The sequence below is a fragment of the Neodiprion virginianus genome, chromosome 2 (assembly GCF_021901495.1).
Source record: "Neodiprion virginianus isolate iyNeoVirg1 chromosome 2, iyNeoVirg1.1, whole genome shotgun sequence".
NCBI lineage: Eukaryota > Metazoa > Arthropoda > Insecta > Hymenoptera > Diprionidae > Neodiprion > Neodiprion virginianus.
Window position 1 is genome coordinate 23,993,328 of NC_060878.1, and position 14,285 is coordinate 24,007,612.

The window sequence follows — 14,285 nt, forward strand, 5'->3', positions numbered from 1 at the left end:
ATAACGTGGAGATTCGGACCAATCAAAGGAAGACACGACGAAATTTTCCCGTTAATATCTCCGGCGATGAATGCGCTCGCTAGTCAGTCATTTAACAGACGTCCCAAGTGAAGGAAGGTGTTTCAGTATAGAATTGTGTCAACTCGTGTGATCTTCTCAACGAACTGGGATCAAAATAGAAATTTTACTGGTAATTATTAATCGGTTTAATAACTGCCAATCGATATACCGTGCATATTATATTTCTCACTCCTCGAATGAACTAATTTCGGAATAAAACAGTCTTCTATCCGGCGAGCCACGTCGTTAAGAGGAGCCATATCCGTCCACTATCCGTATAATTTTGGATTAACGATTACAGTATCAGTCGAAGCAATAAGGGTTGATCGGTCACTCGTTCAATAATTATTTCGCAGCCTTTACCGACAACTCCACGCATGCCGAATTCGCGGCTTTCCGGCATTATTGAGATAGCCGGGTACAGCTGCTGCTAGAAATTTTACAACTCGTAGTCTTCGTGTTTTCATTGCATCTGTGAAAGTCAATTGTATCGTAAATTCATAGTTATAGAACTTCTGTCAACGCAAACTGCGATTTTAGCAGACACTTGAACAATGTTAGCAATTTTTTTTACACTACTATTGCAGTTGTACCCGAATTGTCCGGCAGCTTCGACCAGATTTGCTTAAATCAGTATCTGACTGCAAATTTTTTCAACAATTTTTCAGGTGAATATATATTTGGATACGTGAAAATGAAGGGAGCAGTTGCCCTTTTACTGTTAGGGCTGGTCGCAGCCTTGGCAAGTGCCAAAGATGAGAAAAAAGACAAAGAGGACATTGGAACGGTGATAGGAATTGATTTGGGAACAACATATTCATGGTAATAATTACAAATAAAAATTGAATTATTAACCATCTATTTCCAGTCTTGATAAACCTGCATTTGAAATTCCCTATTCCACAAACCTCTTGAGACTGAAGTACTGAATTTAATATTTCCGGCTGACTGGGGTTTGAAAAAACATTTTCGTTTTACTAATTTGGACATTTTTTTATACAGTGTCGGCGTTTACAAGAATGGTCGTGTGGAAATTATCGCCAACGATCAAGGAAACCGTATCACACCGTCTTATGTTGCGTTCACGCCGGATGGTGAAAGACTGATCGGTGACGCAGCCAAGAACCAGCTGACGACAAATCCTGAAAACACAGTATTTGACGCAAAGCGTTTGATTGGTCGAGAATGGTCAGACAGCACTGTTCAGCAGGATGTCAAGTTCTTCCCGTTCACTGTTATTGAGAAAAACAGTAAACCCCATATCAAAGTTTCCACTAGTCAGGGAGACAAGGTATTCGCACCTGAGGAAATATCTGCCATGGTTCTTAATAAAATGAAGGAAACTGCAGAGGCCTACTTGGGCAAGAAAGTCACACATGCTGTAGTCACTGTACCTGCGTACTTCAATGACGCTCAAAGACAGGTAAGATAATTGACAGTAAGATGTTCAATACCTTTTGTGCAAGAGTGCATCAACTCACTGAATATTCCTAGTTTTTACCATCATTGTTTACTATGTTCGATAATTACCCAAAGATTCCCAGCACTATGTCTCTTTTCGGCATCAAAATTTGCTTGAATATTGGTAGGTCTTGAAAATATATTATAAATTTTCTGTAAAACAGGCAACCAAAGATGCTGGAACTATTTCTGGTCTGAATGTTATGAGAATCATAAACGAGCCAACGGCTGCTGCAATTGCTTACGGTCTTGACAAGAAGGATGGAGAGAAGAATGTCTTAGTATTCGATCTGGGTGGTGGTACTTTTGACGTCAGTCTCTTGACTATTGACAACGGTGTGTTCGAAGTTGTGTCTACAAACGGTGACACCCATTTGGGAGGTGAAGACTTTGACCAGAGAGTTATGGACCACTTCATCAAACTCTACAAGAAGAAGAAGGGCAAAGACATCCGCAAAGATAACAGAGCCGTGCAGAAACTCCGAAGAGAAGTTGAGAAGGCGAAGAGAGCACTAAGCGCCAGTCACCAGGTAAATATGATTTAAATGTCTATTAACACTTGAAAAAAAAATTCAGCAGCACGAAAATCACCAAAAGTTCAGCAAAACCTTTTGATCGCAAGATTCAGATTTGAATTATCAAAGTTCAACTTCGTACCGAAAACCGAAACGAAAGTCAGAACAAGATTTACATGTTTTATGAAATTTTCAGGTCAGGATTGAGATTGAATCCTTCTTCGAGGGTGAAGACTTCTCTGAGACGCTGACACGAGCCAAATTCGAAGAGCTGAACATGGATCTCTTCCGCAGTACGATGAAGCCTGTACAGAAAGTTTTGGAGGATGCCGACATGAGCAAAAAAGACGTAGATGAGATTGTTCTCGTTGGTGGATCCACAAGGATACCGAAGGTCCAGCAACTTGTGAAAGAATTCTTTGGCGGCAAGGAGCCATCAAGGGGCATCAATCCTGATGAAGCTGTAGCGTACGGAGCTGCGGTACAGGCTGGTGTACTTTCTGGGGAACAAGACACCGACGCAATTGTCCTTTTGGATGTTAACCCTCTGACCATGGGTATTGAAACTGTTGGAGGAGTTATGACCAAGCTTATCCCAAGGTAATTATTATTATTATGATTTGGTAATACATCAACATATTTTGATAGGTAAAGTACATTTTTTATCAACGAAAATAAATGATCTCCAAATTAATTATTATTAGAATACTCTGAGAATTAGCCGTTAGATTCTAATACTGGCAAAAAAAATGGATTTTGAAATATCATCAAAGTCTTGTAACATTTATTCGATATTTACCAAATGCTTAATTTGAAGGTTAATTAAGTTTCTCTTTCCGTTTACAGAAACACTGTAATCCCGACGAAAAAATCGCAAATATTCTCTACAGCATCGGACAATCAGCACACAGTAACGATTCAGGTTTACGAAGGTGAGAGACCGATGACCAAGGACAATCACTTGCTGGGCAAGTTTGATCTGACTGGCATCCCACCGGCGCCACGAGGAATCCCTCAAATTGAAGTGACTTTCGAAATCGACGCGAACGGTATATTGCAAGTATCTGCTGAGGACAAGGGAACTGGTAACCGTGAAAAAATCGTCATCACCAACGATCAGAATCGGTTGACACCAGATGACATTGAAAGGATGATCAAAGACGCTGAGAAGTTTGCCGATGATGACAAGAAACTGAAGGAGCGAGTGGAGGCGCGAAACGAACTCGAATCATACGCGTACTCGCTGAAGAATCAATTGTCTGATAAGGAAAAGCTCGGTGCCAAGGTCAGCGACTCTGATAAATCGAAAATGGAGGAAGCCATTGAAGAGAAGATCAAGTGGCTCGAAGACAATCAAGACACTGAACCGGAAGAATACAAGAAGCAAAAGAAGGAATTGGAGGAAATAGTTCAGCCTATTATCGCCAAGCTTTACCAAGGCGCAGGTGGTGTTCCACCAACAGGTGGTTCCCCTGATGAAGATGATGATCTTAAGGATGAACTTTAATTGCAGAGAGCCCTTTGCGTTCTATAGACTGAAAAAATCATCCTTTAAGCAAATACTTCAGATATTATTATACGACGATACCGACTTGTACACTGTACATAAATACGCAGCTGGATTCGTGATGGCAAAAAGTTTTTTTTTTCGCTAGCCAAGTAGAAAATAACGCGAGTTTAGAAGAGAAAGAAGCTAGACGTAAATCGTCGAATCGTTGTATCAATCTTTGAAGCATATTTGCTGTAAAATAATTCCACCTCCATACCCCTGAAGGAAAAAAAATGAGACACGAAGCAGCAATATTTCCTTTTTCGGAATATTGTCTATGAAGGAGTTGAACGTCAATTCCTGTGTAAGACTTCACTGTGTTGTTAATTTATTTTGATTATTTTATATGTTCCATTAATATAGTAATCGAATACATTTGAAAATATTTGTGAGACTGGGAGTGAAGAGACAAAAGCGTGTCTGATGCGTGAATGCCAGTGTAGTTTCTTATTGTTATTGTGGTATATGTGTAGCATATACAATAATATTGTATGAGTGCGTGAATGCAAGATGTATCCTATCAGTATCACAAAATAAACATTTTTTCAGTAAAGTAATCATCGTCCAAATTTTATAACGAACTCCCTTGTTATTGATTTTCCATAAATTTATGGTAAAAAAGTTTGGTTCCACGTGATTCTAGAAACGCACCATTTTTATAACCAGCCTAACATGTAGAACGTATCTAAATAAATTTAATAATTTACATACTTATCTTTCCCATTGTCCATCTAATAAATGCATCGTAAAAGTGATTCTAAAACTTGCCAGAATTTCATTAAGCTTTGGTAATTACAACCCATCGTCAGAGTTCAATAATGTAATTTTTGCTACAGTTTGCTCATACAATTATTTTTCATTCTCGTCGTTATCGTGTACTGCGGCAGTATAATATCTCGATAATTCGGTGAACAGTGTTTATACAAAATCTAAAAATATATTTCTGTAAGTGAAAATTGGCCTTATTTAATTAGAATATTGGGAAATAGCTTGATAAGTCAATGGTCTGAGCTGCTCTCTAACAAGAGAGTGTTGATCGCCATGTGTTACAGTTAAAACTGCTGCAGCCTTTTTGAGTGTGTCAACTGCTCTGCTCGATTTCCCTAAATACAATTGTATCTTTCCTAATTTCAGATAGAGTAATCCTGTTAATGGGTGCATGGCGCCATAATATAATCTGAAAATGGTAAATGCAATGTACAGTAAGTAAAACTGATATTGCTAGAAGAAGAAGTAGATAAGTGATACATGACTAATTATTGTGGATGTAATAACAAATTGAGCCATGCACAGGAAATCAGAGCACTTACAGATATCCAGGTATGAGTTTAGTTCCATAATGTTCAGCATCTTCCCAACAAGTGCCCAAATTGACTGCCGCTTCAAAAGCAGCGTCGAGCGTTCGTACATGCTGCAAGTTGAGGGAATGTAATACGCCTTCCTGCTTCTTTAGGCATATTTTACTAACATCGAGATCTGAAGATTTGAGTTAAGTTGCTTACAGCCTGATACCCTAACGTTTCGCCAGTTTTTTAAGGTAAACATTTCAATTTTGCTGCAATTTGGATACGTTATATTGTAAACAAAGATCCGCATGTCTACTTTTCGTAACGAAAAAAATAAAAAGAAATTCATGTTTAACCCTTTGTGGTACAGCATCTCACACATGAGACACCTTTTTTGAATTGGCTATTGAAAATTTATATTAAATTTTTGAAATATCGCTGTAATTTTTTTGCATAACTGGTCTACTAAGATGTCAATGTGGATGTTTTAAAGGGTTTATGATGATTCCGAGAATATAGTGAGCGCTATAAATAAACAAAGTGTTGAAAACGCCTATTTTTAAAGAATAAATTTAACTGTGGGAAGGTTATGGGGACTAGAAAAGTGGAACTTCGTAATATTGGATTTTTGGAGTCGCTAAAAATGAATCTGACGTCAGAATTTAAAAATTCAAGACAGTGGATCCAATACGACGGACTGAAAATATAAGATTCAAGATAGCGGATCCAATACAGTGGACTGAAAATATAAGGTTCAAAGAATTTGACTGCAAGGAAAAATGTATGCTTCAAAGGGTTGACTCGTTCACATACACATGTCTAAAAGTGACGGAAAAACGTGTTTGTTGGCAGTTTCAAAGGATCCATCAAAATGGATATGATCTTTGGAAATAACAGATTTTTTACAAAAATCACAGATTAGGTTACATTTTTTTTCCGACCACAGGAACTGTTAGAAATTCGAAGACAAAAGTTCAATACATAAATGTGAAAAAATTTAGCAACGTCTTTTTTGTCAAGGGTGGATGGATTTTTATATCTTCTTATACAGTATGTTATAGCAATGAAACTGCAGCCAGATTAAAATTTTTACCTTAAAAAGCCGGCCGAAAGTTGGTGAATCCCACCAACCATTACAAGTCGACAATATAAGAGATATTATGTCACATCGTATTTCATTACTCCGGTGTTTCGACAAGGATACATGCGACAGTCTTCATGCTTTGTAAATGATGTAGAGTAAATTCTGTAACTTCTTCAAACAAATCGCTCAGTGTTTCGGGTAGTTTTTCTCCACATTCTGAACAACTTTCCTCAGACGGAAAGCATGGAGCATCGCATGACGGACTCGGACAAGCAGCAGCCATCACAAACGGCTCAGGTGACGTGCATCGTTCACAGTTGCATCGAAAATAATAACCAGCTTGTAATTCAGTTTGTCTTTCTTCCGTGGAATTGAGCAGGTCGATGTATGATATTCTGATCTGATTTATTGTCGGTGAGAAAGATGGAACCAAACTAAATTTAGTACTTTTCATTAGTTAATCAATATAGTGTAATATTGAAACATTGCTTTGTAAGCCGAAAATTATCTATGTTTTATAGTAAAATCACAATTTCGCAAAATCATGGATAAAATAAGGATGCAATAAAGTATTATACTTCTTATCATGACATATGACTTCGATTGCTTTTGTAACTCACTTTAATAATGCATGCAGAATTGAGTTAGTATCGCTGAAAGTGAAATATCTCGGTATTTGTATTATTAATTTGAGTTGAAAATACTTGAGAACAAGTGGATTTCTATCTGTTATCCAAAAATCATGCTTTGTTGACAGCAAGTTAGATATTTATGTTGTATTTATTCATTAAATTTACACACCTGCGCAAAGTACTATGCATATATTATGAAACACAGGGAAAATCAGCACATGGTTCAAAAAATGCAACATAATGTGGACTGCGTGTTTATATAATGAAATATCAACAATGATGAACAAACAAACAAACGGATGAGCAACACTTTGGACAAAACAACAAGTAACTACTATATGATGTAAGCACCCATATTTTATGCGAAGCAACTGCAAGCTGCAATTACTAACAGCAACAAGTAACGATCAGCATTATCTGTATGTAGTAAAAGAAATTGAGCATTTTATAGCTTTTCGTACAATTGCAGAAGGAAAATGTTTCTTGGCAATCAAGCTCAATTCCAGCACTATTTAATACGATACAACAAATAGGCAAACTATGGTGTCATAATACGAAGAAAATAAACTCTGTAAGGAAATGATACAAGTTTAGTAAAAGCCTGGAAATACGAGTTTGTGTAAATAATATTATGAGCGCAGATTGATTAACCCTATCAGTCATAATAGTAAATATTCTTACCATCTATTTTATATCCATTTTTTATATATTTAGAGAACTTTTCAATATATTTTATTTCGGTTTTTTGCTATTTCTGATAGTCCACTAATAGGTTTTCAATACTCGAGAGAAATTATTGCGACATAATGTAAATTATTATTGTTAGAAGTAAATTGATTGAAAAAAAATGTAAGAAATGATGGAATATTTCTTTTCTGCGAAGGTTACCCCTCTACACGTACACATGTTTTACTTAAATTTTAAGTTTTTGGGGTTGCTGATTACGAATCTGGAATCAGATTTTAAAAATTCAAGATGGTGGATCTAATATGGTGGACAAAAATTTCGAATTTGCTCGAATCCGAAGACAAATCTCTGTCCAGGGGTTTTTGGGAAAATCAGATTTCCAAAATTGAGTATGGCAAATCCAATCAAACACATCGAAAATCCCTGCATAAAGTTTTTTGACTGTATTCGATCAAATTTGAAATTTTCGTCCGCCGTATTGGATCGACCATCTTCAACTTTTTAAATTTGACTTCCGATACGTAATCAGCAACCTCGAAAACCATGGAATACTACCTTGTTATAAAAGTTGACTCAGCACAATAATGTATGACTTAAAGGGTTAACAGATCAGTTTAGATCTGGAACTTGATTGAAAGCAAAACAATTGAATTATTCTGAATGATTGAGTTAATACGGTGGAATGAGTATTGAAACTTGTGTATTTTCATACCTCTGACCAATCTAATCGAGGTATATCTTCCAGGGCTCTAATGGTGATTGTAGTCCCTTCAAAAACAGCAACAGCATTTGGCTTGCAACTATGATCCATTACGGAAGGCCCTAGGTAAACCCCAGTTCCGATGCTGTTCATCTCTGAGTCTAATATGTTGAAAGAGTTGACGCACAGGCGACCATATATTCCCATCAACTCTGCTGAGTTTGGTAGAAGCGTCTCTCCGAGGACTTCAAATAAGACACCACATAGAGACGTAAAGTGTTCCATTCGTTTCACATCTTGTTTCAGATCGGAATAATCTGAAAAATGAGATGTATGAATTTGAGGATAATTTGGCAGGACTGTCTGGATAGAAAATTAGAGAAAGAGAAGGAACTGTTTAAAAAATCTCTAGCAGTACTGTTTATGAGAATGATGATGATCATAAACGAAACAACAACTTGACTGTTTCACTAAAATGAATCCGAGAAAATTCAATAAACACAAGCTAAGATATCGACAATTTAACAGATAATTTTACAATTACAACGTTCAAACTGATTAAACGCTGGTATATATTTATCTGATTCCTATGTTTTTGTGCCTATACTGCTTGCTGACCAAATTCCCACATATTATCTGATTGTGAAAGACAATCAAGAAATTTTACCATACGTTATAGTTATAACATGCGTATATAATTTTTCACGAAAATCTGTTGCACCATTTTGAAAAAATCTGTGGTGAGTAAAATAAGCCCAAAAACATCAGAGTTACTCATTTTGAATGTCTGGTTATCAAAATTTTTCTCAAATTATTGATTTCTTAGCTGGCGTTATTCAAATTATCTCAGAATAATCTTTTTAACAAAGTAAAGATGACGTTTTATTTTGAGGCTGAAAACATTGTTGTAAATTACATTGCTCAAGATTGTTTAAATGTTTTTTTCGTCTCTTTTTACAATATTTGAATCCCATTTGATTTTAATAATCTCTACAAATAAATTAAATGATAAGGTGTTTTCCATAATCTAATTATGAGATTGAACCCTTCAAAATGCGAGCTCGAAAAGTAGTTTTTCTGAAACTTGCCATTTTTTCTTGTTACTTACGAGACATAAGATCCTTGAACTTCCTGAATCTTGTCTCTGTGTAAAAGCCTTGCTCGTCTGCTCCACCTTTGTTCAACTTTATGACTATTCGTGCCATTAATCTAGCTGCGTCAGGAATTATTCTTGGTGATATTCGCTTCAAATTTGTACACTCGAACTTGTGTATGCCCCATGATTCTTTTTGACAGTGGCGATCGCAGTAATATACACATTGACACGCTGAACATTTCAGTAGTTTACTGCTATAAAGTGAATACCATTGAATGTATTAGCAACTCATTATTAAAGCTTCTCAATTACACAAGAATGTTCTTTCAGTTAATACATTCATTTATAAGAAATTCAATCGTATCAAAATTGTTGTGATGCAAAGCGATACAATGTAACAGTAAATTTAAACGTTTTCAACCTGCTGTAAAGTAGTCAAAGAATTATCAATGCAGCTAATTTCAGTGAGAAATGTATCGTGTGATATCTGCAAAACTCTGAATTAGAAGAATAATTACAGATGAAACAAACAGATAAAGTGGGGAAGAAATCGCTGCCAATTTGTACACATGTTAATAATTGGCGAGCCAATTCTATTGTTATTATACCTCCGCAAGCAGTTGTCGCATCTGTCATTTCTGTATTTGGACATCAAAACAAACGCGAACGGTGTCGCAGTTGAGATTACTGAGCCTTTCAGAATTTGACTATGTTCACCCTTCATATTGATGATCAGTAATTAATGTCATTCTACTTATCGCCCCTAAATTCTGATTCTTAAATATGAATTGCTTTCCTACAACCTAGCGGTATTCATAATTTTAGTCGAATTTCAGTCATACAGTGCAAATGAACCCCGATCGGACGCAACGGACTGCGTGTTGCTGCGTGTCTGATTCACGTGCACTGACCTCTATAATAATTGCCACGGGTAACACCCGTATTCATAGTCCTTCCTTGAGGAACAAGGATTCCTTGTTCTCATTTCACATTTCATGAACAAGGAATCCTTGTTCCTCAAGGAAGGACTATGAATACGGGTTCTCATTTCACGTTTCATGAACAAGGTATCCTTGTTCCTCAAGGGAGGACTATGAATACGGGTGTAAGGTAAGGTTTCATGAAGGACAGGGAACAAAATTGCAGTATTCTGCCGTACCGACTCGGTCTTACTTTAGGCGGTCTTTTCGAGCCGAGCGTACGTTTGCAATATAAGTCGTAGGTGGGTCGAAGATGAATATCGCAAATACGCGAGGCAAAAAATGGTTGCCTCCTTGTTGCACACGATTCTTTACATAACAAGAGATGTTACGCGTGTTTTCGCGAAGCACGAAATTGAGGTTAGAGTCGCATAATATCAGATTTGTTCGCGGCACCACTTGCGCGCAGTACAGAAAAGACCACTTGTAACTTTTTAGAACTTAGGGCCGTGTTCGACGATCTCTTTTTTTTATGAATTCCTTCAAAATGATAGCAGTGCACGCGCAGAACGTACTTCCTGCTGCGCGAGACCGGCACATGCGCAAATTATTACAATGAGGATATAACCTCAAAACTTGGTAAAATGTGTCAAGAAGTTATGTGCTTTACCATAACTTCTTGCTTCTGAGACATCTTTTATTATAGGTATAAAGAAAAATCGACAGTAAAAACAATACCGACAGTGTTTGACACGTGGTTTGACCAATTTACCCAGGTTTTGAGGTTATATTTTCATCGTAATAATTTGCGCATGTGCCGGTGTCGCGCAGCAGGAAGTACGTTCTGCGCGTCCGCTCCTATCATTTTAAAGGTTCATCAAAAAGAAGAGACCGTCCACTGGAGATTAGTGAGATTGTCGAACACGGCCGGAGTGGTCTTTTCAGTACTTCACGCATGCGCATTCGCAGCTTATTCAACCGACAAAAAAAAGGGTACTTTGTGTACGGTACGCATGAAGGACCGTGTATAACATGCTGGCGTTATATAATAGCTATTTCCGTACCTAGGATGTAAAGTATTACGCCCGTGGTGCGAACAATATTTTTCGTCCTACGTAGGCGTAAACGGGCTTTAATTCTTAAAAAATAAAAAGGCTTAAAATCCTGCTTTACGCCTGCTATAAAGAAAAATCAATTTCCGTACATGCGAACAACCAAAGCAACGAACTTTTCTAATCCGGACTGCGTCGATAATGTTAGGAAATTCTTTCACCGATGCTCCCAGAAGCGGCCCTCAGGTAACTCCAAGGCTGACTGTCTTTAACAATGTTTGTTACAATCAACCAACTACGCCAGTGAATATTTCAAACATTTTCCCGACTAAATACGTAATAAAATTATTACATTCGGTTTAATGATTAAATCATATTTGCTTTGTGAGGATATAGGATTTTCAAGGGATTAAGCGGGTATTCGCTAATGTTACGATCGATAAAAAAATAAATTTTTCAAATACGATTTTTTCTATGATCTTACTGGATTATAAATCAAAGATTTTTTTAGCAGAGATGCAAAATATAGGAGTAATGAAGGTTTGCAGACAAGCGAGTGCAGGTTGAAAATTGATCTGGTTTCGCAGCTGTTGTTCGTCCAATTGTTATTCCCTGAAAAACCTTTAAACGCATATTTCATAAAATTACTTTTGTCGAACTCAATATCATATCTTGAAAACTTTCTCACGATGTTTACACTAATTGACCAAAATTAAAACGTTCAAATCTCATTTGACTCGTACATAAATTTTCTGTAGTCTAAAGCAATATTAAAACATAATTCATGCAGAATTTCTATTCTCTATAACAAACGAAAGTTTGAAATGTCTGTGCAAAGTCGACCATATTGTTATTGTTTCAAGTACTTATCTTTAGTCATTTTTTATTTCATGCGTTGTTATCTGATTGATTTTAGTTCTAGCTATATAGAGGACTTTCCTGAATTATGTAGAACTTTTGTTTTTTCATTTCTGAACAACATAAGAGGTGCAATCCTCTAGACAATCGTCGGACTGCTGCAACTTCTGCATTTTTTTTATCAAACCAAATTTCAGTTGCAAATTTGTTACGTACGTCGAAAAACCATTTAAATTATAATTTTTTTGAATAAATAAAAAGATTCGTGAATATCACCTACTTTTTGGTCTTTTACTATAGCGTGTACCTCTTTAACTCTTGTAGGACCTTGACATTTCATTTCAACTTTTTAGTTTAAAAACCTTGAATTTTGCTGTCAATGTCATTGTGTTAAATGGTGAAAAAGATTTTTAAAACTACAGATGCAATCTGCATGATTTTTTTATATTAACTCATGCACACGTTGAGGAGTGAGTTCAAACAGTTTTCACTCGCGAAATTAGTCCTTAAACTTTGGACGCGTTTTTCTCGAAACTTACGTTTTCACAACGGTGTACACTATACACGATATTACGAGTGGTAATCGATCGAAGATGCGATTTTGTCGTTTTCATTTTTTATTAAATAGTTATATTGATAATGATACAACAGGTTACGTCAAATTTCAAAATAAATGAGGACCCTAAAATATTAGTTGGCAAAATATATTGTATTCGATGAAATTTATTCGATTTCGAATAAATATGGACATGCGAATTGTCTTGTGTCCAATTCCGAATCACACAATGAAACGAATAGTCACAATCGTTGAAATAATAAATGTTCGAAACTGATAATGTTTCAATTCGTCATTCCGAATATTCGTTTCCAATTCGAACGCAATTCGTTTTTGTGTACTGGGAAGATCAATGTTTTCAATTTGATGATCCAAATATTTTACAATTGCCCTCGGAATCGCTATTATAACGAATAGTTTGGCATAAGGGATATCTGGAATTTGTGTATTTGTAACCTGAATTCGTAGCTTTAAAACTGAAAATCATTTAAAAAACTGCAATAGAGTTGAAATTAAAAAAAATAATTAAACTATTCGGAACCTTTGTTATAATCTTCATCATAATCAGCTTGTTTTCTATAAAAACGCGAAATGTTCCTGTATGGATGGTTTCAAAAGTGGATCGTCTGCGACGGTAAATGTTGGAAATTTAAATTGTATGTTGATAGCTGGCTTGATTTCATTGCTAAAGATCATATGCACTTTAATATATTGGAGTGCAAGTTAATTATTATAATAACAATTATTATAATAATCAACAGTAATTAATAAATTGAGTTGGCACTGCAGTTTTACTAGTTAGGAACTATAGGGTTTTGACGTCATGCTTGTGGCTGCCATTTGTGCGATAATTATATAGGTATACTTGAAATCAGAATAAATTTAATGTTGTCTCACCTCGCGAAACAATTGTCACATCGGTTCCATCGAAAAAGTGACTTGAGGACATACACAAACGGTTTAGCACTAAGAAGACTTGTTCCTTTACTGATATTAGCTCTATTTTTGTAATCGTTATTTGTAAACCTCATTCTCACATATAACTTATATTTTGTTGGATGAACTTCAAAGATTTAGCATCCAGTTGCTGCCGTCGAGGTAATAAAAGAAACTGAAACTATGAATTGAGTGCGTTACTCACGACGCTGGGCCAATCTTTAAATTGAGTCCCACGTTACACATAAAGATACCTAGATCCAATGAGCTTGTGTGTATCAGCATTCTATACTGCAACCCTAAAATTAACCACTAGGTTTTTTCAGATGACACCAAGTTTAACACGGTATTATAAATAGACTTATCATGGTTCTCAACCTGTAGAAATAGATGCTGCATATATTTCCAGGCATATACCGTCTCTGCAACAGTTACGTATTACGGATAATCAAGCCTCTCAGCATTTCACACAGTAGTTCATTCCCCTGGAAATGAGATCAAATGAGTCTAATGAAAAATTTTACTCTCGCCTGATTTTCTTTCAGCGGAAAATCTTCAAGGGCATGACGATTGAGCATGGAGGTATAATTTCTTATATAATAATTCGGCTGATCACTGATGTACAACTACACATGTTCCAATTGAACACGTGATATTCCTTGACTTTTATATTGGTATACACAGCATTTGATACCTGCATATGTATTGATCTAGCAATTACATGGTGTAGATGAATTGCATGAAATGATCAAAAAATGATCAAACGACCTAGCTTTTATACCTTATATCTTTGCCGCGAGTATTCAGTCATTTGAATGCAGCTTAATAGACTTAATGACATTCAAATTTGATATACTCATAATGTAATGACAAGATAAAATATTAACAATTGA

General features: G+C 36.1%; 2 protein-coding genes across 6 annotated transcripts; one reads left to right on the top strand and one right to left on the bottom strand.

Moving 5' to 3' along the window:
* Positions 1-63: 63 nt before the first annotated feature.
* Positions 64-4,142, top strand: LOC124298784 (endoplasmic reticulum chaperone BiP). The gene is made up of 6 exons (XM_046751266.1): positions 64-190; positions 729-882; positions 1,063-1,483; positions 1,686-2,051; positions 2,233-2,636; positions 2,883-4,142. Exons 2-6 carry the CDS (start codon positions 755-757, stop codon positions 3,541-3,543), a joined length of 1,980 nt encoding a protein of 659 aa, XP_046607222.1. The 5' UTR covers positions 64-190; positions 729-754; the 3' UTR covers positions 3,544-4,142.
* LOC124298785 (histone-lysine N-methyltransferase SMYD3) lies at positions 3,697-13,591 on the bottom strand. Of its 5 annotated transcripts, XM_046751269.1 has the most exons (7): positions 9,982-10,117; positions 9,679-9,866; positions 9,083-9,324; positions 7,987-8,291; positions 6,076-6,355; positions 4,896-5,061; positions 3,697-4,762 (listed from the first exon to the last, which is right to left on the bottom strand). In XM_046751269.1, exons 2-7 carry the CDS (start codon positions 9,792-9,794, stop codon positions 4,552-4,554), a joined length of 1,320 nt encoding a protein of 439 aa, XP_046607225.1. In that variant the 5' UTR covers positions 9,795-9,866; positions 9,982-10,117; the 3' UTR covers positions 3,697-4,551. The 5 variants fall into 5 exon arrangements, with proteins under 5 accessions (XP_046607225.1, XP_046607223.1, XP_046607226.1 ...); XM_046751267.1 differs by lacking the exons at positions 9,679-9,866; positions 9,982-10,117 and adding an exon at positions 13,354-13,591; XM_046751270.1 differs by lacking the exons at positions 9,679-9,866; positions 9,982-10,117 and adding an exon at positions 10,234-10,526.
* Positions 13,592-14,285: the final 694 nt, after the last annotated feature.

Bases quoted from the DNA above. Each gene is read 5' to 3' on its own strand.
- LOC124298784 (XM_046751266.1), top strand. From the start codon at position 755: ATGAAGGGAGCAGTTGCCCTTTTACTGTTAGGGCTGGTCGCAGCCTTG. The intron at 2,052-2,232 runs GTAAATATGATT...TGAAATTTTCAG, and splicing joins CACTAAGCGCCAGTCACCAG to GTCAGGATTGAGATTGAATC. The intron at 2,637-2,882 runs GTAATTATTATT...TTCCGTTTACAG, and splicing joins ATGACCAAGCTTATCCCAAG to AAACACTGTAATCCCGACGA.
- LOC124298785 (XM_046751267.1), bottom strand. From the start codon at position 13,487: ATGAGGTTTACAAATAACGATTACAAAAATAGAGCTAATATCAGTAAA. The intron at 9,325-13,353 runs GTGAGACAACAT...TTCACTTTATAG, and splicing joins TGTGACAATTGTTTCGCGAG to CAGTAAACTACTGAAATGTT. The intron at 4,763-4,895 runs GTAAGTGCTCTG...TACCATTTTCAG, and splicing joins AAACTCATACCTGGATATCT to ATTATATTATGGCGCCATGC.